This window comes from Mytilus californianus, unplaced genomic scaffold, assembly GCF_021869535.1.
Source record: "Mytilus californianus isolate M0D057914Y unplaced genomic scaffold, xbMytCali1.0.p SCAF_5, whole genome shotgun sequence".
Lineage (NCBI taxonomy): Eukaryota > Metazoa > Mollusca > Bivalvia > Mytilida > Mytilidae > Mytilus > Mytilus californianus.
Window position 1 is genome coordinate 115605124 of NW_026262701.1, and position 27149 is coordinate 115632272.

General features: G+C 31.6%; 1 protein-coding gene across 2 annotated transcripts in view; it reads right to left on the reverse strand.

Annotated features, from left to right (window-relative positions):
* Positions 1–24712, reverse strand: part of LOC127700737 (nicastrin-like) — a 31795-nt gene extending 7083 nt beyond the window's left edge. The window contains exons 1-15 of one of the 2 annotated variants that reach the window (XM_052204382.1): positions 24642–24712; positions 20681–20776; positions 18724–18847; positions 17910–18046; positions 15107–15252; positions 13953–14207; positions 12861–13022; positions 11869–12087; positions 10031–10200; positions 9409–9586; positions 7817–7904; positions 6581–6729; positions 5249–5369; positions 4159–4262; positions 681–795 (exon numbers count right to left, since the gene is read on the reverse strand). In XM_052204382.1, coding sequence (XP_052060342.1) covers positions 682–795; positions 4159–4262; positions 5249–5369; positions 6581–6729; positions 7817–7904; positions 9409–9586; positions 10031–10200; positions 11869–12087; positions 12861–13022; positions 13953–14207; positions 15107–15252; positions 17910–18046; positions 18724–18847; positions 20681–20776; positions 24642–24702 — 2124 coding nt within the window. In that variant the 5' untranslated portion in view covers positions 24703–24712 and the 3' untranslated portion in view covers position 681. The remainder of the gene's footprint in view (positions 1–680; positions 796–4158; positions 4263–5248; positions 5370–6580; positions 6730–7816; positions 7905–9408; positions 9587–10030; positions 10201–11868; positions 12088–12860; positions 13023–13952; positions 14208–15106; positions 15253–17909; positions 18047–18723; positions 18848–20680; positions 20777–24641) is intronic. The other variant, XM_052204383.1, reaches the window with a different exon arrangement.
* Between the last annotated feature and the right edge of the window lie 2437 nt (positions 24713–27149).

Here is a 27149-nt window from a genome sequence, read left to right on the forward strand (position 1 = left end):
AATACTTATGTATTTTTTCATGCAAATTAATAATACCAGCATGCATTGGTGTTGGCTAAACCTGAATGCAAGCTAGATTTAGAACACACCTAAATACAAATGTTCTAATCCATCCAAGGAAAACTGGAATCACCAAATTAATTTATCTTTAGGTATTAACTTTTGATCTTCAACAGTTTTTCAGCAGAGGTTATTAGCGTGTTAACAAACTTTCATGCAATGGTCAGTTTAATTAATATCAAATTGCGTTAAAAAAATTGTTAGGTGTTGGAATTATTATTGTTTAAATATCTTGATTCATTAAACTTATACAAAATCTAACTGTTTTCAACCCTAAGCAGTTTTTGTTTTAACACCCGAAATAAATTCTAGTGTAAATTTGTTTAATATACCATAACCTCATACTGTGGATTCATTTATTTTCGTGGGTATCAATTTTCATGGATTGAGGAAAACTTGCATTTTCGTGGATATTTAATTTTGTTGTTTGGGCAAAGTCTGCATACATTCCTTTAGAAAATTTGTAATTTGTTGAACATTTAAATTCATGGTTCCCCTGTACCCACGAAATCCTCGAAAATTGATATCCAACGAATATTAATGAATCCACAGTAGACATGTTTATGACAAATATTTCAACCAGTTTTCCTTGAATAGATATTGTTAATTACAATGCAGACCTTATGTAGTTTGTGAACTGTTAATACTGAACAAAATGGATGCCTTCAGGTTGATAAAATAGGCAGCGACCAATGAAATAAGGAGTAGGGCCAGTCCTGAACACAACAGGGCTACCTGTCAACAAAATTAAAATCAATTTCATCTGAGGTTGAATTTTATACAAAATTTTGTAAGCATATAGACTATGCAGCAAACATTTGTGATTTTTTTATTACATTTAAACAAAAGCTGAAAAATCAAAATTAACATTTAGAATACCTTAAAAATTAATCCGAACTACTGGTATTGATTTATTTTTATCAAGAATTCAAATGTAAATAAATAGAATATTTAGAATCAAAGATGCCATTGGAGTAAAATTTCCAAATTTTGAAAATAAAAACAGATTGACTGTAAAATGCATTCAAATTAATCTTTGTATGAATGGCATATCTGTGTAGCATTCATTCATAGTTTTATATCAATCTCCAGACATTATGGCTTCAAAGCTTTTCTTTTCTTATAAACTATTTGCTACATATCTACCAATCTAGCACAATGACAAAGGCTCTGTTTATTATGACATAGATACTAACAAGAATAACTGTGATGGTATGTTTTTCTTATCTGTTACACAACCATTGTTTTGTAATATATATTTTCACTTTCACCTATTTTTATTTATGTAATAGGGAGTGATTTTATAGAGGAAAACTTACTGTATGTAAGAATATTAGGATAACATACATAGATATAACAAGAAACATTTGTGTAAGCTTTCTACAAGTAAACAGAATCTTCTTTCAAAGGAGAAAGGCCCTGTCCGAACCAGGGCTTCCAAAATTATTTTTAGCCAGCCGGACATTTTATATATTATCCCGATTTTAATCCCTTAAGACAAAATAAACAAAAACATTATGGTAATCAGTTGCCAATTTGGCCATCCCAATGATTGACTGTATTAAAATAAAACGATATTAAACTTTCTTTGATTCAAATTTGAAGTTCTGACGTAAACTGTTAAATTGGCAGGGCATCATTCGAAGTGTGCAACATCAGCGTACTTATATCTGCCTTAGACTCTTTATTTGTGCAAAATAATGTTGTCAAAAACTTTACTTTCGTTTTAAATCTTATAGAGGATGTTATCTTGACTATGGTAAAACATGGACCTAAGACGGATACGTAAATTCCGTGTACGTTTACAAAGCATGAATGAGTGTAAGTTGCTCTTTCTGCGTTATTTCTTCAAGAAAATATTCAAAATAAACGTGAGATAAAGGTATCAATGACAATTTAAGCATTTTTTGAAGAAATTAGGATGCATAATTAAATTTCACAACTGCGCACATGCGCACACTTGTACTAGTTCAAACAGAGACATGTCTCTGGTTCATGACGATTTTTCATTTTCACCTTTTTAATTTTTTCATCAAATATTATTTGTAAACGTATTTCTGATAATTTAAATCTTTTTGACAATATTAATTAGATGCAAACCGCTGAAATGTAAGAAAATAACTTTGAATAGACCGATCAATGTCCGGTTCAAAATAGTTTACCTGTCACCTGAACAGGTAAATTTCAGCTGTTGGACAACTAATTAGCCTTGATTAAAATGAGAAGGTATTAAAGTAGGGGTTGTTTTGATAGTACTTAATGATCATGTCACTTTTATGACCGGAAATGTGTGGCTGTTAATGGCAAAAGGTTTGGTCAAAAAGATCGCGAATTATGTTAAAATGACCGTCTCTTAAGAAAGCCTTGAAAACTAAAAATTAGATGACCTTTTCATGCTTTGCCCAGCCGGACTTTTACCTGACATTATACAAATGTCCGGCATATATGACCGTTTTGGAAGCCTTGGTCCCAACTCCAGAAAGAAAACAAATATTCTGATAGGACGAATTTCAGCAGAACCTATTAAGTTATGCACTAGGATAATAATTGTTTACAGTAAAATTAATTATGTATCAAAATCCTAGGAATTAAAAATTAATCATTCAAAACAGAAAGTCAAACAGCTTGGACATTCTTTCCATGTTTTGTCAATAATTTGTAAATTTCCCCCGTCAAATATTTTTCCAAAAGGAAATAAAACTGGAAGGTTTTTCTTCAAAAGGGAAATTTGATCTCTTAGCCATCTTGTCCTATAGGCAATTTCCACCAAATTAAAAAAATATGAAAAGAAAACCATCAATATCCAAAAATTGATCCTTATGGGTGCATTTTAAAAATAATCCAATTCAGATATAACTGATGATAGGCCTGCTTGAAGTCATTTCATTATTGAATACAGTTGATCTGGGATTTTTGGGAAATGTTACTAGGGAAACAGAGGAATATGAATAAGGTTAAAATTTGATAAACCAGTATAAGGATTCAGCGGTAATAAGTTAATAACATAAAGGGAAGAAGTGTGCTTACAGAGTTCACTTTGCCCTTGTACATGTGTATTTAGGGAAACCTTTCAGCTGTAGCATTCAATGATTAATCTAATTTTCTACATAGTCATATATGTAACAGATACATGATAAAACACAAATACTAGTAATCCATGGATATCATTTTAATATATATTTTGATTGCTTATATCTGAATATGTTATGTTGTGGTGTTATATCTACCCTTAAACTAAACCAATAACTAACATAATCAATAAAACAGAAAATTTAGGTCAAATTATCATTTGGATTTATATATTTAATTGTTCATATCTTGTTTTATTCAGTAGTGAATTGACATTGTGATATCACATCTGATTCACATAACCTGAAAACTGTAGGTAAACTGAAACCATTACCATGATGACTGAATTATAAAATTGAGGTCATTTCACTCTTTTGACCTATATTTTTAACATGTCTTATTTTATGTTTTGCCACATTATGGTATCAGTTCAGCTTCATATCAAACAACCTAACCATCGATCGGGATGAAAAGGTGAACTAACAGATTCAAAAACAAAAATACATCACATCCTATTGTTTAATTGATGCAGAATCCTATTTTGTCAATTAACAATACATTTCCTTCAGAGAAAATTTATATTTTACTGGTTGCATTGTTGTTGGTAGATTTTGAAACACACAATAATGTTAGGAGCACTTATAATAAAACTGTAAATTTAAGTACATATCTTTTGCAGATAGATAAATAACTGACATACAATCATGTAAATTATACATGTTTTTCAATACCATCAATGGTGTGTTTTACACTGTGAAATTTTGCCATCAACCAATAAGAATGGATGTTCAAAAGATAAAGCATCAGAATAAGAAAAGTGAATGCAAAATTGAACACTTTTGACATACTGTGTTATAAACATCAAAAGCAAGTATCAGCCTTATTTTTCTTGCCGTAATTGGAAAGGTAAGACAAGTCATTTATGTTGAAAAAAATTTCAGATAGTAAAGGAAATTGAGACTAAGACAGACTGGTGTTTTGTGCAAGATAAAGAACCTAATTTCTTTATTTTATTTTCTAAATACATACCTCTAAATGTTTACTTGGGACTAAGAAAATCCTCATTTGTATGGAATCTGTTTGCCAGCTGCTTTCTGTCCAAGCTGAGTATTCATCTATATTCCAATTATAATCTACAAAACAACAAATAGCAATAAATTACAAACGGAATTCCTGGATTTTTTTTTATTCATACTGGATATTCATTATTTATAATTTATAACTTTCATATCATATTAATCTAAAAGACGATATTTTCCTATGGTTGTCTGCCTATAAAGGTTATTGTGTGCCAAGATTTGTCAGAGAGTTATTATTGTAGTTTACAGTGAGAATCATGAATTTTTCTCAGTGAATAACTGGTCACAAATTACATAGTGGCTAGATAACCAGATTAACCACATAACCAATAAAAATAATAGCAGGGAACATAAAGATGGGGTAATTAGACTATACATATATCAATCCATTTAGTTCACCTTACCAGCAAATGTATCTTGATGAACCATGCACAGATTTTTTCAGTAAATGATTGCATTTCTCACTCAGAATAATTATTTTGTTCTCATAGATAATATGGACACTCCATTTTCCAGGTGTAATACCAACATTGTTTTTCCCCTATTAGTCTTTGTTAAATCTGCACTTTTCAAAAAATTGTGCAGAATTTATCTTTGATTCAAATAAAGAAATACTTGGCATGAGTAAAGTTTTATCCTGTCCAGTACTACAGACAAAATTTCACATAACATTTCATTGCATATAAGATAATAACCATCACTGGAAGTTAACCAATCAAATTTCCACACTTTTCTTTCCTGTTTACAAGCTTTAGTAACGATGTAACCTCAAGTTTCCAAAATATTTTATAGAAACTCCAAATAAAAAAAGAATGGTGCTTTGAAACACCCAAGATATATGTTTATGACTCAGAAATTTTTTACTGCAACTGTCAAATTCAAGGGAATATTTTTTTTCGACGCTTTTTCGTATGCAACCGGATGTGACGTACTATGATTTGGTGGTATTACACCTTCATATTGTATTCGCTAGACTTTGAGGAAGTAAGAGTATCTACTTGTGAGCTTTATATACAATATGCCTAGTTAATAATAAATACCATCTTGATCAAACAGAGGAGATTGAGCTAAGGTGTACACTGCTGTACTTTTGCTACAGAATCCTTGTCTCTTGTTGGTTGTTGTATTCACTTCTCCCTGCATCCAGTAATACTGGTTAACCTGTAAAATAAATACAACCAGTGAGGAATTGATATTTATGTCACATGATCATACATCCATTAATACAGGTTCTCATATTTGTTTTCTGCTTTTCAATCCCTTGTTATTAAAATAAATCAAATGTACTGTTATATTTATGTGATTAAATATATGACATTCATAGTTTGTGTCTTTATTTGTTTCATAAACAAAGTAATTTCCATATTTATGTGGTGAAACAGAGGTACACTAAAAGAGAGGCAAGAGATACCAAAGGGACATTCAAACTCATAAGTTGAAACAAACAGAAAATGTCATGGCAAAAAACGAAAAACGACGAAAAGACAAACAACTGTACACAAAACACAAAATTTAAAACTTAAGACTGAGCAACACAAACCCAACCAAAACTGGGGTAAACTAAGCTATATATAGCTATGATTTTTCGAAAGTATGGTACAACCTTGATCACACTTTGTTTAATTATCAACAGTGTGTCTCAACATGAGGGTTTAAAAAATTATTTCTTCAATGATATATAATTGGAAAGGAATTTGTTTCTACCATATAAGAACATATGGAACATACATATAGAATGTGTCCATGGGACACAAATGATGCCCCAGCTTGCATATAACGTTAGAAAGGGACATTACTAAAGAACGGTAAAAGTGACGCCATTCAAATTCTAAATTGATCTGAGTTTTGTGGTAAAAAGCATTGTGTATAAGTTTCATAACATTTGGTTGAGGCAAACTAAAGTTAGAGAACGGAAACTAACTTTAGGACACTTTATGCCCCCTCAGCTGCGGCTGGGGCATAAAAATAGTCAACGAGACTTCAATAAACAAAGAACTATAACAGGGACTTCGTGAGATACATAACAAAATTGGGAGTAATTTCTCTACAAGACATATATACATATTTGATTTACTAAAGAAAACATTTGTATGATTTTGACTGAGGCCAAAAAAAATAATACATGTGTTTCCGCTAACGTGCTGGGAAAAAATAGGGTAGGTAGGTAGGTAGACAATATCATTTTATTTTACAAACATTTTTTAGCTGGTTACTACTAGGGAATCTGTCCGACTTTAACAGTGCTTGTTCAAAAATGGCATAAAAAGTGTTAGGGTAGGCACTAAAAATTAGGGTAGGTAGGGTTAGCGGAAACACATGTATTACTTTTTTTGGCCTGATGATATTTATAGAAATATGTCAAATATAACTACCTTATTACTTCCAGACTGTTTACAGTTGTCTTTTGTATTGTTGACTCTATCTCCAATAAAGTAACTCAGAAGTCTCTTGGTTAAATAGGTCACCTGGTTACTAGTGCTTGTGACACTTACATAGAATGGGTAAGGGAGACTACTCTCATCTGAAATGTTAAAAAAACAACATGTAAATGTAATTATCGCTATTTTGTGTATTTTTCCTTTGATCTTTTTTTGTGATAATTTTTCATATCATGCTACTCGCTTGAGATAGAATATTATCCTTAGAAACTAAGGCTGCACATGCCATTACCAATATAAACATCAAGAATGTCGTAGGCAAAATAGTGATAAACAAATTATCAACAGTCTTTCAAACTTGAGAATGTTTCTCTGCCCCATCACATCTCAGGGCTGTCATTTGAAAAACAATCGATAATCTATAATTATTGACAAAACAAATATGATATTATACAAAATGAAAATATGACAAAGCAAAAATAGGATATGGGATTCAAAGAAAGAATTGAAAAAAACTTCTGCCCTTGATGAAATAAAAGAAAATGAAATAAGATGCAGCAAACATTTCTTATAAATGTATCAATGTAAAGCACATACATTATATTAAAAGCTGACTATAAGGTATGGGTTTTTCTTATTGTTGAAGGCTGTACGGTTGCTTATAATTGCTTACATCCACTTCATTTGAACTTTGGTGGATAGTTGTCTCATTGCCAATCATACCACATCTCCTTATTCTTATATTGTATATGGCAACAGGATTTTGACAAGTGATGGATCTAAAATTGTATAAAAGTCTATATCTTACCAACATGAAGCTTGGCGCCAAATGTCAAGAAAAAATGATTTTTAGTTGCTGACAATATGAGCCGGAAATGTGTTATGGAGGGATGCAGACAGACAGAGGTAAATCAGTATATGGGCTGGGTCCCAGGTTCAATTGTTTGACTGATTGATTTCATAAAGCAATGTGTCTAGACCACATTCCATGGCAGGAAAATACAGTATATTCAGAAATTATTGTGAGGTATCTATAAATGCGAATAATGCGACTGGGTGATTATTGCAATAATAAGAACTCACATTCTGAAATCAATACACATATCTTTATGCAGATTTTCTTGAAATCACAATACTTAAATTCCCATTCTGGACTTTTCAAAAATCACAATAATAAATACATGCAATAATTTTTGAATTTACAGTACAGCAATTGATAACATAACATACCCAGATTTTTGTTATCAGTATCATCTAAAACTCTTCTGAACATTTCACACTGTCTTGTTATCAGAAAACAAAATAACAAGTCATTCACCTACAAATACAAAAACATCAAAAGAGTTCTGTTTTCAATATTATGTTATATGTTATTAGAATGGGGATGTTTTAGACAGAAAATTCTTCTTCAGTGAGTAGTGTAAAAATGTTTCTTATGATGACAACTGAAAGTTATTTTAAAAGACATTTTTGTTGTTCGACTGATATAAACATTTTTTAGATATAAGAAGATGTGGTATGAGTGCCAATGAGACAACTCTCCATCCAAGTTTTACCAAGTTAGTATCCCTTGAATTATTGATTAATTATAAATATAATATTATGAATATACAAGTGCATTGTTTTACTCATAAATAACTCTTACAGAATAGTGATTTGGCCCATCTTAAAACCTGCTTCACATCTCCATTTATTCAAATGCAGATAATATATATTTGTTAATTTGTCCTTTTATAAATGTGGATATAATATCAAGAAAGAGGTGGAAGAAACCACAGTGCCATGGGTAAAGCTGTGACCTTTATTGGAAGAAACCACAGTGCCATGGGTAAAAGCTGTGACCTTTATTGGAAGAAACCACAGTGCCATGGGTAAAGCTGTGACCTTTATTGGAAGAAACCATAGTGCACTGGGTAAAGCTGTGACCTTTATCAAGTAACTGAAACAACTACAAGTTGGAGTGCACTTAGTCCTATTTTGCAACTGACTGCTAGGAGACTTTAATCTCAGATATAGTTGTTGATTGATTGATTGTTGTATGCTTAATGTCCAGTGGATAATTAGATATAGTGATGATAGGTTGAGTAATTTGTTATGCATATGTCAACCAACTTTACATTTCACTCTGTATTGCATTACAGTTTACAAAATTTAGTTATCATCTATTTAACATCCCAAATCTATGGCAGATTTGTTACAATCCTAATCTATGGCAAGTTTTGTAATTTTTAACAAGTGAAAATGTATGAAAACGGAAGCATGTTTATAAACATTTTTGAAACAAACATTCCATACCATAATACAGACTTCAGGATTAAAAATTAATTATAACTTCTTTCCTAAAATATCCACTACTAAAAACAGCCATGCCTTTATTCATCGCGGGATTCAGACAGTACAGCACATCTTCCTTTAAACCATCGGCAAATTGTTTTTCGAGGGAGAGTGTTTCCCTGTGTTTTTGTTTGTAAAAACTTGCAATCTGTGAGCCCCGTGTCAAATATTTGTTTTTTTGGTTTACATCATACAATTAAAAGAAAAAAATTATAAATGAAGTTCAAATCTATGCCGGTTCTGCCAACGTTAGCACAGGCGACGACGACGTAATTATGGAGTCATTTAATTGTGACGCTATATGTTACTCTTTTCCCACGACAATTACGCAATTTCAAGATCTGCCATACATTTGGAGAAAACAAAAAACTGCCATAGATTTGATTTGTAACGTCATATTTGCCATAGATTAGGAATCTGCCATACATTTGGAACCCACCATAGATTTGAGTCCTACATATATAAGCTTAATATAACCTAAAACTTACTATAGATTCAGAACTTTTCATATCCTGAGGAGCATCCCGACTTGTAGACAAGGTATATAAGGTCCGTGCTAGCATGGTAGATATCCTGGTTAAGTTTTTGGCTTGCTCTGTGATAATGTCTGAGTCGTTGGTGCTTGCTTCAATTGCTTTGGCAATGTCAAATCTGCTATTGTAGTATCTACAATGACGGAATAAAATATATAAATATCCCCTGGATACATGTATAAAAAATAATATCAAATAATAATATCAAAAATTGAACAGCAACATCAAGAACCGTAAAAACATTCACAAAATGAAATCCATGATCCTTCATTTCCTGGCTGCTAGAATGCTGTTTATTTTTGTAATATGTTTCGAATATGATCCTGTATAGCATCATACATACAGATGATAAGTCCTTTGAACAAAGAACCTAATTCATAAACACATTCATTCCCATGATAGTAATTCGCTTTTGCTAAAGTAATCAAAAATATCGTGGTATTTTGAACGATGGAAAATGTAGCAGTGAAATATATGCAATAAGTAAATTTTGTTGTTAAATATTGGAAAGGATGCAGAAAATAAGCAAAATTGCACCCTGGGCCTAAGCAAACAATAATCAACCATTTTCACTTACTTATTCGTAAAACTGTGTTGGTGGTCACTAAAAACCACTGCTGGAATCTTTTCCTTTCTTAGGAACCTCTGGACAGATGCTGGAGGTAGTGGCTGGGATCTACTGTTCTCTCCTATACCTAAACTCATATTGTCAGCTACACTCTTTATAAGTTCTATCATCTTGTCAATCTATAATGTAATGTTTTCACTAAAATCGTCTTATCACATTTTATATAAGTCTTTCTTTTTTCAAACAATGTTGTGACTTGCTCAAGTAAGATCACCATCAAAGACTACAGAAATATTTTCAACCTTTGAACACTTTGTTCCACATTTGGGCTATACCTCTATTCCAATTGACCAATGGTAATATTGACTTTTTGATAATCTGGTGTCATAAATAATCCTGATATCTCCTCAAAAACACCTATTCATGTTTGAGGGTCTGGATGGGGATTTTCATTTTTGTATTTTTAGATCATTTTTTTCGTTTTTTGTTTGCCAATTTTTCTCTTATTTTTTTTAAGCCTAATATTCTCTATTATGTAAACCCCATCAGACCTTCATCAGAATCAATCAAAAAATTACTTGTTTTTCTTAATTTTGAAACAGACTTTGAAGATTTATTTCAGATTCATCCTGTAATTGTGGTGATAACAATGAAGATTCATACAATTTCTTCTTTAAATGTTCAAATTAAATTTGTTTAAGAAAGATCTTATTTGCTAACCTAAACTACATACCAGAAAAAATATCAACTTAATTTGAACATGTCAATAAATAATTATCAACATGAATTATTCAAATGATCAAAGAGGTTTTAGTTGTGCAAATTACCATAATATGGTGCATACACTCTACAAACATTTAAGTCACATCACACCACATCATAATCATTGTCGTTTTTAAGTCATGTGATAACTCAAAATATAAGGTATTGTTTGTATGAATTGTTCTATAAAAATTCTACAGCTATATATTTTTAAGTGAGAAGACTTTGATAAGTTTTCATAACTATGTCTCATTTCTGTACCATATTTAAGCAGTAAATTTGTTGGAACTTAACCAAACTTAATTTCTGTTTTAAACAATAACAGTTATTATGATACTAAAAATGAAACACTCAACTATTGAAACCATTGTTGCAAAATGAAAGGTAAGAAAATTTCAGACACAAGGTCAGATTTAAATTGACTTCAACTTCATAGACACTTGATTCCTGGTTATAGTTTCCTATCCAATTATGTACCTAAACTATACTAGCATGAATAAAGGAAGATATGGAAAGTGTGAATAAAAGAAAATATGGAAAGTGTGAATAAAAGAAGATAAAGGAAGTATGAACGAAAGAAGATATAGGAAGTGTGAATAAAAGAAGTTATGGGAGTGTGAATAAAAGAAAATATGGAAAGTGTGAATAAAAGAAGATAAAGGAAGTATGAATGAAAGAAGATATAGGAAGTGTGAATAAAAGAAGATATGGGAAGTGTGAAAGTGTGAGTAAAAGAAGATATGGGAAGTGTGAAAGTGTCAATAAAAGAAGATATGGAAAGTGTGAAAGTGTGAATAAAAGAAGATATGGGAAGTGTGAAAGTGTGAGTAAAAGAAGATATGGGAAGTGTGAAAGTGTCAATAAAAGAAGATATGGAAAGTGTGAATAGAAGATATGGGAAGTGTAAAAGTGTGAATAAATGAAGATATGGAAAGTGTGAATATAAAAGAAGATATGGAAAGTGTGTATATAAAAGAAGATATGGAAAGTGTGAATAAAAGAAGATATAGGAAGTGTGAATAAAATAAGACATGGGAAGTCATGAATAAAAGAAGCATGTTGTGTTAAATGTAAGCTATGATTACCTCTTTAGATGTTTGTGTATTAATTTGACTGAGGGGATCTGTATGGAGCCAGACTTTCCCATCATCTCTATATCCGAGTTGGTTGACCTCTACAAAGTGTGATATGTGACTAAAGTTGACCAAATGTAAAGTAGACTTTCCCTTTTCTTCCACCATCGGGAAAACATTATGTTGCATGTCATACACTGTTCTAGATGATCCAATGTAATCAAAAGCTTCCTAAAATATAGAAATTCAATTATACAATCTAAATACACATAGATGATCCAATGTAATCAAAAGCATCCTAAAATATATAAACTCAATTATACAAGCTTAATACACATATCTGATGAAATCTGTAAAGAATCTCAGATCAGAAATGTCTCCTGATTCATTTTTTAAACTTGTCATTTAGAATATAATTATTTCCATACATAATAAATATCTGTGAAGTCTTATTATGTCAATGTTTAAAAACCCACTTCATAATCTAGAAAAATTTGATGTTAATTCCGAAATGTTTTTATTATTGTTAAGTTGTGATGATGTCAGTATTTCATTCATTACACTCCACATTTAAACTTTTATCACATTTTTGGTTACAAAAAAAATGTAACTTGCATGCATAACTTCATCAAAATATGACAAAGTAAAACGCTCTGTCATTGTGGAGAATTCTGTCTTTTACCATTTATACAGTTGACTTTTTAAGTTGTATTTCCTGTCATATATTGGAAGTAAATCTGGAATATCAATATGTTTGATAATACATATTCCTTCAGAAGACAGCATGCTACATGGACCACAGCTGTATACATTAGATACTCTTTTATGTGTGTCTGTCTTGTACTGCAGTGTTAAACTGTGTTAAATGTTATGTTTGTTAAACCAAATGTCAGCAGTGTATAATAATTACTGTCTATTGATATGGAAAAGAGTTCAACATTATTTTACTTTGAAATTCTTTATAACTATCTGAATGAATAACTTAGTAAAAACAATATACTTACACCTTGAAAGAAAGCAAAAAGGATATCTTTGGTATTATTATTATTGATGATGTCATCTTTATATTTAGAAAGAGCTTCTGCAGCTGCTAGCAATCCCACAATTCCTGTTACATGGTTGTCTGCACTAGGGTAGATATTTTCAAACATAGAAAATGAATCAAGCTGAAATAATTAAGAACAAGTTGCCACAGAGAAGCTGATGTCCCTCATCAATATACTGAAATAAATGTAGAATGTGTCCATCCCCTACTTGCATATAACGTTATAAAGGGATATAACCAGAGAACCGTAAAAGTGACACCAACCAAATTAAAACTTGATCTGTGTTTTATGGTAATAAGCATTTTGTATAAGTTTCATAACATTTGGTTGAGGCAAACTAAAGTTAGAGAACGGAAACCAAATTTGGGACGTATTTATGTATGTACAGACAAGGGTAACATGTAATAAAAACTCTTATAAAAATAATCAGTCCAGATTGATTTTCAAATTTGTCTCTGAAAGATCTATTCCTAAGAAATTAATTTCATTAAACTGCAATGAAAAATGTTCACAGAAGAGTTCTAAGAAAGTTAATTTTCCATATTTTTTACAGTTCCAGGAGGAATATAACTGATTTTTGCCAATGTAAACCTTTGTGTTAAATTTCAAAAATTTTGACAAGAAAGCCCTTAAAATGATGATGCTAACATAATTTGAATTTCCAAGGGACATAACTTCCCTAAAAATATTTTTCCATCTCATCCTATATATTTCCAACCTTTGACATAAATTATATTTAAAATCCAATGAGAACTAATGGTGTAAGAGCACTTACAACATCGAGGGACAGAATTCTGAGCTTAAATATCTGTGCTTTGCAGATGGGGGAAAACACGAATCAGTAAATTATGCAAATTATGATATGTATGGATGACATAACTGTGAAATCATAATTAACGATTTTCCTCCGATATAGCCTGTAAACTTTGGAAAATTACCAACTTTTGAAAGAGTTTGGGCACTTTTTTAATTTTTGTGATTCATGGGTAATACTTTTAACTCTAAACATACTACCTTTCAAAATTAATTAAAAACTTAAAAATAGCTCACCCTTGCAGCAGCTAATATAACAGAGTTGTTAGGATAGACATCCTGGTTAGGAACAGCTTTTATTGTAGCTATGACGTTGTGGTCTCCCAGAGGATCACAGTATGTGTCAGGATTGAGATTTGTAGGGACTTGTGTTCTACGGTAACAGGTTTTAGCATCTTTAGCACCAGACATAGTATCTTTCAGCTGAACAGCACATAGAGGATATTCTCTGACAGAACCATCTGGTAAAGGTTTGTTAAACTTCTCATAACACTAAAATAAAATTTGTTAATAATATGTACCTGAATTTATCATGTGATCACATACAATTAATTTCTTTGAGATTTAGTAATCTTTAAGAATTTAATGTTTGAGGTAAATATTTGGTAGTCTCTGTTAAATTTATCAACCTTTTTTCTGGACTTAATATAGAACTTGACAAATTGCATAGACATTAGTTTATTGTTTCATATCATTTGTTGACCTCACAATGTCTTTCCTGTTATTTTGTTGTTAAGTTGTTGTCTCAATGATGTATACCGCTCATCTCCTTTTATTTTTAGTTCTATGATGTAATTTTCCGATTTTCTTCAACCCTCCTACAACCAACACTCTAGTGTATTTATACTTTGTAGCCTCTAAACTTACATCTTGTATCAGAATGTCTGGTTAATGACAACAAAGATAGGGAACTTGTCAGTTTATACTTTGTAGCCTCTAAACTTACATCTTGTATCAGAATGTCAACCTCTGTCTGGTTAATGACCACAAAGATAGGGAACTTGTCAGTTTATACTTTGTACCCTCTAAACTTACATCTTGTATCAGAATGTCAACCTCAGTCTAGATAATGACAACAAAGATAGGGAACTTGTCAGTTTATGCTTTGTAGCCTCTAAACTTATATCTTGTATCAGAATGTCAACCTCTGTCTGGTTAATGACAACAAAGATAGGGAACTTGTCAGTTCATACTTTGTAGCCTCTAAACTTACATCTTGTATCAGAATGTCAACCTCAGTCTGGTTAATGACAACAAAGATGGGGAACTTTTCAGTTTATACTTTGTAGCCTAACAACTTACATCCTGTATCAGAATGTCAACCTCAGTCTGGTTAATGACCACAAAGATAGGGAACTTGTCAGTTTATACTTTGTAGCCTCTAAACTTACATCTTCTATCAGAATATCAACCTCAGTCTGGTTAATGACAACAAAGATGGGGAACTTGTCAAAGTCCTCAAACATCATGCCATGCCCTACAGGATTCCATGTTACATTCTGACAGTTTCCATAACTTTTATCCTCATGGTATAAACCTGAAATAAAATGTAAATATTTGTAGTTAAGTATCCATATTATTGACATACTTATCATTCATTAGTATGAAATGAAGACTATTTAAAGTAGAATTGTTGATTTACATTAATTTTAGAAAACTGTTTAGACATTATGGCTCAACTTTATTAAAAGTGGCACTTTCCCCAAAAAGTGATAGTCTTTTTTGACAGAGAATTGATATTTTTTTATATAATTAAAATTCTGAAGATAGCAGTTTAAACATGCTTATATGTTGATTTGCTAATATATAACAGAACTTCCATTAAAACAAAGCAAGTATATTCAAATAGGTGTAGTTAAGTTCAGGTTAAATATGACCTTACTATCAAGTTCTTAAAAATAAACAAAACTTTATGCAACAATTTCTGATCCCCTACTTATGAAGTTAAAAGTGTGTAATAGAAAACAAAGTTGGAAGCAACGTCCTGCAAATTATAGCCAACTTTGTTAGCAGAGAATGACGAAAAATTCCATGCTAATTTGGTATAATAATAAAGGTTCATCAAATAGCAAGCAACTCCCCAACAGATCTGAAAATTACTTACATGGTACCATTCATCATAAAAAAGTTCCTTGTAAAAATTCATTGTTATTTCTTAATACTGAAGCTGAATACTGGTAATAAGTCACAAAAAAATTTCATGCTAAGGTACAATAAAAATTCAAAGTATTGTCAAACAGGAAGAGACTGCCAGGCATATCTTAAAATTGTTTATTAGGGTCAACTAATCATAATAAAGTTCAAGACCAATTAATCAAAGTATTCCTGAACACAGAGGCGGAGTTGTATCTAATGAAAAAATTCCTTGCTTAGTGGGTATAATAAAAATTCAAAGTATCAAAAACTGGCAGTGAATGCCCTGTCAGATCTGATTGATTGATTGATTGATTGTTGGTTGTTTAACAAACAAACAGTGGCAAATATTTCAAGCATGTTCAGGATGACTGTTAGATCTGAGAATCACATGTAGTATATTTCATCATAAAGTTCAAGACCAAATTTTGACTCATTCCATAAAAAAAGCTGAATATGGATGTACAAGGCAATTACAGTTAACCACTCACTCAATGAGATGATGTATAATTATCACTCTACAAAATAAAATGTAGGTCATACATAACCAATTATTACAGAATTATATTGTTCTGTAAGAAAAAGAAGTAATCAAATATCCCCAATATAAAATGATAATTCTTAGTATATGATTTGCATATTAGGGAATATGTTTATACATGTATGATTGGTCAAGACGGCTTCAGGTAGTGGCTCTTGAAGTTATATATTTTTGGACTGACGAGGTTGACGGAACGTCTTTTCGTAACTAATGTAAGCAAGATGGCGGTGATAATAACACAAACCAGCTTGACGTTAAAAATATTCATTTTCACTTTGTGTTCAATGTTAATATAAATAATTAACACAAAACATTCATTCGAATGATAATAAGATATTTTTGTAGTTTATTTTTTTTCAGATAGCAAATAACATGGAGTACATTTTTTTTGTTAACCAAAAAATATATTCATCCGTTAGGCAAATGCAATGACACAAATATACAATTTACCTGTGATAGAGGTTACCAGTGGGGATGTCAAATTCCTTATCTCCAATTTAAAAGAATTATAAGGATTAAACGCATTTTTGAAGGAATTTATTGGTGTATAAACTGGACCAAAGGACTTTTATATGTTTGTGAGTGACTTGGTCTAGTTTATACACCAATTAATTCCTTTAAAAAGGCATTTAATCCTATAATGAAGTCTTACGAAATGAACATGTTGCTGCATATCAGATATGATTTTCATTTTTTGCTTTTTACATAAATCAGGCCTTTAGTTTTTTGTTTGAATTGTTTTACAATTATCATGTCAGGGCCTTTTATAGCTTGTTATGCGGTATGGGTTTTTCTTATTGTTGAATACCATACAGCGACCTATAGTTGGTAACTTCTACTTCTTTTGGCCTCTGGTGGAAAGTTGTCTCATGGGCATTCATACCAATATAAACCACATATTCTTATTTTTATATAGACACAAAAATTAATGAAAGTTTTTTTAAGCAAGAAAAGTAAATCTTAATAATTCAAATATTTAAATGTATAAAATAAGGAAATTGCATTGTTGCTGATTATGTAAACATAAAGGAAAAAACCTGTTATTGGTATATAACAATTGCATGACTTCTCTGTCTAAATCCAAACTGGTGTTTTTTTTTACCATTTCTGCCTCATAAAAATGAGAATGGTTAAATGAGATCTCCCCAGCTATATCACTAATACATGATTTATTCTGCAGTACAGAGTAACTTCTAAATACTTACCACATCAAAATTCAGAAAATGACTAATCAGGACAGAATATCAAGTGAGCAGGATGAAATCAATCTGGACCCTCAAGTGAGCTTTACCAATGTTATCTACCATTAAGACATGAATTACATCAATGTGTTATTCTGCTGTGTTCAGTACAGCTGTACTTGGATCTTAATGAGTTTTTACCTACCATATCTATCATTAGGACAGGAACTGTAAGGAAAGAATCACTCTGGCGGGATTGAGTTTTTACCTACCATATCTATCATTAGGACAGGCAATCTCAGGAGAGAATCCCTCTGGCGGGATTGAGTTTTTACCTACCATATCTATCATTAGGACAGGAACTGTCAGGAGAAAATCCCTCTGGTGGGAATGGTGTTAATGTTTCATTCTGTAGCACATGTATAACAATTATACCATTTACTTTCCCTGAGTTCTTTAACTTTTTTACAAAATCTCTGTAATAAAATAATTCAATATATATTAATGCTTATAAAAAATCGTTACTGTTAAATGAATGCAAGAACTCAAATGTTTCTTTCTATAAAGTTAAGAAATAATTATAGATGTAAATATATGTTAGAAAGGCAGGCTGGTTGGCAAGCTTTTCCCTGTTTTGAAGGAAGTAATTTATACATATTACAGAAGCATAAATATTTTATCCCTTTTTAGATCAGAAACCATTAGAAATTAATCTATTTCTATTTGATTCAGAAATACATGTACATCTCTGTAAATATATATTGTTCCTTAATTGAAAGCTATTGTTTAACATTTTTAATTAAATGCCACTGTTGGACTATGTACACTTAGTCACTTCCCGACATACAAAAAGAATTTTTATAGATTTTTGGACAAAACATTTTTAGAAAAATACCCTTCATTGTATATAATAGTTCATATGGATTTTGCATTTTCAAAAGGTCACAGTGAGCAGTTCATATATTTCCACTCAATCAAGTTTTTAACTGAAAATGAGGTCAAGAACATGAGCATATATCACACAGAAACTTCAGAACATCAGGCATCTGTATGCAATATATGAAGTATACAGGTCTTCTACCTTTTGAAATATGAAACTGTATACAAAGAACTAACACTGCCAATTGGTTAGCTATCTATATCTGGAACTTACAATTTGAAATGTAGAGAATTAAGTAGCACAATATATGGTTTATTTGGACCTCTCTTCAGTAACCATTCTGTATCATTATCACCAGTAATGTGATATAAAATACCAACATTCCCCTTTGTTTCAGCTGAAAAAAAAGAAACAAAAGATAAAGTCATCAAATAACACAAAGAAAGAAAAAGAAATAGTTAAAAGTAAGGCTTTGGTCTCTTTGTATTTCACTGTTAAAAGTAAGGCTTTGGTCTCTTTGTATTTCATTGTTAAAAGTAAGGCTTTGGTCTCTTTGTATTTCATTGTAAAAAGTAAGGCTTTGGTCTCTTTGTATTTCATTGTTAAAAGTAAGGCTTTGGTCTCTTTGTATTTCATTGGTAAATAAACAACATTAAAGACAACAACACCCATCAATTACCGCATGGTGATTAATTTATTGTGGTCGACATGTTTCGCCAACAAGCGTGGCGTCTTCAGGACAATATTATACATGAAATCAAACAGTGAAGTACAAATTTTGCGGTTGTGTGGTTCGCCGAACAATAGAGGTTGTTATGACGACGTTATGGATATAAATAGAAAGTGAAAGTGAAAGTAAAATAAGAATCTAGTATAGTTAAAAGAGAAAGTTAGTCAATAAAGTTATTAACGATGTGGTTATCGGCTATTCTTGCACGTCTGTGTAGTGGTCCTCATAGAATGATGGAAGTAGCTCATAAAATGTCAGTTCATTTCCAAATTGGACAACACCCCATTGGCCATCCTGTACCAATCCAACTGGCTTCGCTCCGAGGGAGGTACTGCTTCCATTGAGTTAGTAAAAGGTAAACCTTTTACTAACTCAATGTGTTGTCCAATTTGGAAATGAACTGACATTTTATGAGCTACTTCCATCATTTCTACAATATTACCACTAGAAACTTCTATGAGGACCACTACACAGACGTGCAAGAATAGCCGATAACCACATCGTTAATAACTTTATTGACTAACTTTCTCTTTTAACTATACTAGATTCTTATTTCACTTTCACTTTCACTTTCTATTTATATCCATAACATCGTCATAACAACCTCTATTGTTCGGCGAACCACACAACCGCAAAATTTGTACTTCACTGTTTGATTTCATGTATAATATTGTCCTGAAGACGCCACGCTTGTTGGCGAAACATGTCGACCACAATAAATTAATCACCATGCGGTAATTGATGGGTGTTGTTGTCTTTAATGTCGTTTATTTGCTTTTATAGTGAAAGACAACTGTGAATACCGCGTGGTATCCACCCGCTATTACCCAACCGCACGATAACCACTTCAGGTGTTGGTTCACCATTTTTCAAGTTGAAGTTCATTGGTAAATGTAAGGCTTTGGTCTCTTTGTATTTCATTGTTAAATGTAAGGCTATGGTCTCTTTGAATTTCATTGTTAATGATGCTGCTAATACAGCTTGGTCTGATTCTTACCTAAAATTGTACTTGAAATTAACAGTAAGGATCAATTTAAAACTAACATTTACAAAATGCTTTAGGTATATATCAGGATACATATTAAACACCAGGGGTCTTGATGGTGAAGATAAAATGAACTCTTTAAATGTCTTTTAAGGTTCCACAGATGACCACAGATTTACTCCACATGTTGTAGGTCCAATCCTTTCTTCTTTTATTTGTTCAGGATTTATTAGACTTTTTACTTGTCATGAGCAACAAAACAATGCCACCAAAATTGCTTACCCTTCCGCAGCACCAGAGTTCATGTTGAGTTTTTATTCGAGTTTTTGTTTCTAAACTTTAGTTTTCTGTGTCAAGGGCTTTTTTACTTTTCTTTGTTGTGTTATTATTCTTTTTCTCTGACTTATATTACTTTTTTCACTCATGTACATCTACAAAACAACTCATTTTTTTTAAAAATAAAACCTCTATTATTTCCCTGTTTGACAAATACGTTAAGATGAAAGTAAACTTACATGAACATCCAATCTGATGTGTTCCGTTCATACGTCTAAAACATGCTTTTCCTTGGATTTCAATGTAAGTCTTGTTACTTATTCTCAGACTATGTACTAAAAAACATGAATAGCATGAAAATACACTGTCAAATACTACAACTTCATCAAATTGGACCAATTGCATTCGTATATTTAAAAAATAGGTGAGCATCATTTTCAGCATTGGTATAGTAAATGAAATGATAGAGCAATGTTTATTTGTATTTTTTTATATAAATATTTTCAATGCGTTTTCATTTGTTAATTAAACTTTGTCATAACAGTTGTTATTTCAGAATTGGTTATACTATCTTCCTTCCACATTTGTTTACTTTTTTTTCCATCCACTTTTCTTCCATCTTCTTTTTTCTCTTTGAATTTGTGTCAGATTTCTAATCAGAGGTGACATGTCCATGTTCAATGTAAGGTCCTTTTGTATTTGTGCATTGCGATTGTCAGATTTCTAATGAAAAGTAACATGTACACAGAAAAGCTGTCAGTGGAAAACTGATAATTCAATAGCAGTTCATTTTGTGAAGATTTAGATAAAACAAAGGATTTTTACTTGAAAGAAAATCAATGTACACATGCTTTATAATAAAATTTAGTCAATCAATTATCTAAAACATATATACAGTTTTAATCTTTTGGTTAAATATGAAGTATCATATGGCTTAAAATATATATTTTGTGCAAATACAATGAATAAAACAGTCTGGATATTGGACACTTTTTTATGGTAAGTGTTGACAATAATTTGAGTGGAATTTTAGTGGAACAGGTTGACAATAATATGAGTTGACTTTTAGTGGAACAGGTTTATAATTGTATGAGTTAACTTGCTTATGAAATGAATGACCAACCTTCTGAGGATTAATCAGCAAATTCAGATTTTTCAAAAATACAATGTGCCAATACCATAAGGCCAAATAAAAATATATGTGTGGTTCCAGTTACATGTACGTCCTGGAAAAAAAAAGGGTTGGCAGATAGGCATTTTTTTGGGGGGGATTTTAAAAATCCAGAAAAAAATTGTTTTCACTGTCTAGTTCCCGAGTTATACACGGCCCTTAGGCCAAATGGAATTTCGCCTTTTTCGATCCTTTGGTTGTAAAATAAACAGACATGTTATGTTTTTAGTTAATTTTGTTGCATTCTGTTAAGAATTTGTTGTATTTTTAGCCGCAGTAGATACTTCTAATGGAAATTCAGATTACAGAAGTCTGTGAATATAATTTTTGAAGTTCACATTCCACAAAATGGGAAAGTTCTTTTTCAGAAATGCAAAAGTTCTTGGGTGTCAAGTTTAAACTAGGATTGGTTGGGAACCTGGAACCCACATATTTTTTAATTTGGCCAAATATTGCATATATTTTGTTATAAAGGAAAACTGATTTGAAAAGTTCTAACTTAGTTGGTATATCCTATCTTAGAGCTACATGGGTCTGTTCACCGACGTACCTGTTCATCCACTTAACTATTTGCCTCATTCATGTTTATAATTTTTGTTGTGTTTTATTATAATCATGAGAATTTGTTGAGATCAAACACATTATAATAATACCTAATAAGCATTCTAAATATAAATCAGCTGTCATTTAAATATATACATATTCTAATTAAATTTTTGTTTTCATAAATTAACAATTCATTTACATAAATGTACTTAGGCCAAAATTAATAAATTGTGTGTTTCTGGTCTCACAACCTCAACTCCCTTTCAGACGCCGACCCTAAACATTTTATTGAAGATTTATAAAAAAAAAAAAATTCAGATTTTTCTGTCTTTCCGGATCCGATTCTTTGTTTACAATAATATTGCTATTTTGTGGATTTTTCCTGTTCTCTTTTTTGTGATAATTTTTCATATCACGCTACTCGCTTGAGATGGAAAATTATTGTCAGAGACTAAGTGCACACTTGGTCAATGTTAACATCCTCAACGTCATAGGTAAAATAGCAAATTAACAGATTATCAATGGTCTTTCAAATTCGAGGATGTTTCTCTGCCACATCTCATCTCAGGGCCCTTTGATGAGATTGTTCCTGAGAAAAACCCTCTCATTTAAAAAACCATTGATAATCTATAACTATTGATCTACAAAAAAAAGTGTTTGATTATTACGACTAATACGCATAAGTAAAGCATATCAAGAACCAAGATTTTAAATAAAAAAGCATGGCTTGTCGACAACCGTGCAGTGTATAGGCTGTCAAATATGTGAAATGTGATCACATGGATGCGAAAAATATAATGCAATCGATTCCAGATAATTATGAAATAATGAACCTTTTTGAAGAACATCACGAGGGACCTATAGATGAAAAAAATACAAAGTTGATGTATTTTGCTCAATTTCTTTGGACCAAAAGTCAGAATCGTTCCAGGTTGGACAGGTTGTATCTGTTTGTGAATTGACAAACATTTTTTGAATGTTAAATCAATCCAGCTTTTGTTGTAAAAAATGCTTTTGCGAATGTTGTATAAAATTGTGCTCAGGAAGCAACAAAAATGGCTGTCAATGCTTTGAGCTAATGATGGCAGAGGGCAGAAAAAGAAAAAGAAGCTTTCCCCAAAAGGCAGACTTGGTGTATGATTGATGTTCATTTATAAATGAATCTGCCTCTGCACCATGTCAACTTTTATTCTTTTATATTTTCTCCGGTTGATCCATATCAATTTATACAAGATAAGCAAAAAAATTCATGTCATATTTACAATGTATATCTGCTATTTCTTTAACCAGTATATTAAGACTAAGACCTGGAATTTTAATAATTGTCAGAACCACCCACTCTTCAAGATCCCATTCTGTCTAACATGAAAAACCCTCTTTGTATATTAAATAAAGTGGGTGCAAGGGCAGAGTAATCATAATCAACATCTGCTTAGCATCTGTTCACAATGTTCTCCAATGATGTAGACAGGCTAGAAAAATTCCAATTCACCTCTTTAAAATTTAAAACCTATGAGTAATATCATTGTTCATACACCAAACTGAAAATAACGTTACATCATTAGTTAAATTTCCATTGTTCAGTACGATTAAAACCAATCACAATGCATATTATGTTCTAAAGGGACATAACTCAAGAACTGAAAAAGTGACACCACCCAAATTTGTACTTGATCTGAGTTTTGTGGTAATAAGCATTGTTTATAAGTTTCATTACAATGTAGTTGAGGCAAAATTAAGTTAGAGAACGGAAACGAAAAATTCAGCAATTTTTCCATTTGTAAAGGGGCATAACTCTAGAACAGTAAAAGTGACGCCACCAAAATTCAAACTTGATCTGTGTTTTGTGGTAATAAGCATTGCGTATAAGTTTCATAACATTTGGTTGAGGCAAACTAAAGTTAGAGAACGGAACCAAATTTTGGGACATACGGACGGACATACAAGGGTAAAACTTAATGCCCCCTCCGCAACGGCGGGGGAACAAAAAAAACAATAAAAAAGAAATATGTTATACCTACATAAATGTACCTACCTACCTACTCTACCTATTTTTTTGAAATAGGAAACTCATTATTTATTTTGGACTTCCATTAATAAATTATTATAGGGCAAACTGACACTGGACAAACGAACTCTGTTGGAGAATGGAAACTGGGGAAATGGACCAGGGCTAACAGTAACATGTTATGTTTACCACCTATGGCTATGATCATGATGTTGTGGATCGTGTTTGGAGTTCATTAAAAAGAGTTTGTATATCATACTTTCGTGTCGCCTTTCTCACAGTTTCGTGGATTATGAAAACAATTCTGTACTTTACTTCCGGATATGTATGTAGAGTGACAGATGAAAATGAATGATAATGGTAACCGGGTTAAATATCAAAGAAAAATTAAATGTCGGCTAGAGTTTTGAAGCTAAGAAGTTGCTTCTTAATTCATAATTAAAGATAAAAACTAAACATGTCATTCATCCAATACCTAAAGAAGTGAAAGCTGACAAAATAACTGTAATGTAAATGAAAACATTTCCCACTTCCATTGCATTAAGAATCAACTTCCGGTTTATCAAGGGAGACTACTTTGCATCTTTAAAACTACGTTTATCAAGAGGCCAACAGTATCAGCGCAGTGTGGTGCAGCCGCGTCAGCCGCGAGAGTTAATACCGTAATGATTAAGGGTAAAAGTAAATAGTTTTTAATCAGGTAATATCAAATATACCATAAATAAAAGTTACTACAATTACATATCTATTTGTTTTATCATATGTAAAATCTGGGACATCATGTATGAGGGGCCTGATAGGGGGTCTCATCACGATTCACGAGTTGATTTTTTTGTCAATCACGATTCACAGAAAAAAATATCCATGATCACGGATCACGAAAATATAAAAAAAAAAAAAAATCTGTAGAAAAACGGATCACGATAGCGAAAATGCGCAGATCACGAAGAACGAAAATAACCCATCAGGCCCCTCATGTATAGTTACATTTGTAGTATATTAGTCCCAGGTATAATATACCAATTTTGCTTATATTTTTTGACAGCATTTTATAAAGGAGTTCTTCTCATATTTATAAATCAAAATTCTGTCATTTAGGTTTCTTTTTTTTGAGACTTTTCGGCCGTACTACCAGTTCGTCCACAGGTAGTTTCGGCCACACTATCAGTTCGATTACGGTCGATTCGGCCATACTTTTTCATATTGTTCTTGTGCATTAATTAGATTGACAGAATTTTGCTTAGGAAGGAATTTTACAGCTGGAGGTACGTTGTTGTGAAGCTGGTGGTAGTTGTTGTGAAGCTGGTGCTAGATGTGGTGAAGTTGGTGGTAGTTGTTGTGAAGCTGGTGCTAGTTGTGGTGAAGCTGGTGCTTCAGGTTGGGAATGAAAAATAAACACACTATATCAAAAAGATTCACGTAGTCATGCAATGTTATAATTACAAATCGACAAAATAGTACACTGTGCATTTAATACATGCAAAAACTATTATAATTAACAAAAATGTATATTTTTAAATCGAATCTGAGTCTTCTTTTATTTTTACCACAATGTTTTATTTGTAATTTGATCCTTATTTTTAGTTTTCAAAAATTATAAAATGTTAGAATGTTATTTTAACAGACTTTTTTTCTTTCATACCTTCCAGATCCTATTTTAGGGGAGCTACCCCACATCTAAATCGTGCAAAAGCACTCATTCTGTGTTTAGTTGACAGAATATTTTTCAAATCACGAAATTTCAGTACCTCAACTTCCATTTCTTCTTCACCCAAATTCTGTGGAATATCTACACATTCTGCACAATCCAAATAATGTCGACCTCATTGTCCATAAACAGGCGGTAATTTTCTAAGGAAATATCTTAAATATTATAAAAATCATACATATTTTCAAAATAACTTATTTTCTCATATGCGCAAAACAGGTTATTGCAAAGATAGAATTACTGCCATTTAAAAATGTAATTCTAATTATCTCAAAATCTTCACCCCTCAAAGGAGTAGGCCCAGTAAGACCCCTTTTTGGCCCCAAAATATAGCAGTTTTACAAAATTGTTGAAATGTAAATTTTTAGCTATTTATTGGAAAGAAGAATACTTCTGTTACATAAATATGGGCTGTTTTTGACAATACAATGAACATGTATCGGGTACTAGCATCATTAAATCATGCTAAATTACTGAAATCTTCGAAAATTTAGCATTTTGGTTAATTTTTAGACGGTTTCCGTCTGAAATGGAAGTGGCCGCATTTGTGTTCATTCTTAATATTTAGATGTAAGTTGTATTTGATGATAATACATAACATATATAAAGGTTGAGAATGAACACGGATGCGGCCACTTTCATTTTTGACAAAAACCATCTGAAAAGTGACATATTATGGCATATTTGATAGATTTTTCATATTTAAGCTTGCATTTGAGCGTCTTTAATGACTAAATCAGTTCAAATCTTTCACATAAACTAATTGAATCGACTGAAGTAGACACTTAAGTGTTTAAAAAGTGTCCAAAATCTTTCATCAGATGAACCTGAATTTTGAGGCCAAAATTGGCCCTTACCGGACCTACTCCTTTGTTTATCTTGTTATATTATATACCACTTTTCATTAATAAACATATCTTGTTATAAAAATATATTTTTTTTTATTAAAAATCAACATTTTACGAATATTTTTATAACATTCTTAAATTAAAACACATTGGCAGTATGGCCGAAACGACTGTGGCAAGTCTGGCAGTATGGCCGAAACGACTGTGACCGATACGGCATGTATAACAAAGCAGAAAAACAACTAACAAAAACACAGACCAGACGTGACAGGGAATTTATACATCTCTTACAACACTTGACACAAAGCTTGTTTTCAAGCTCCAGGTTGCTGGAAAAGTTGACACATTTTTAAAGGAATATATAAAGAAAAGCATTATAATTTATGTGACTATAAAAAGAACGTTGCAGGACGAGACGTTTTTTTGT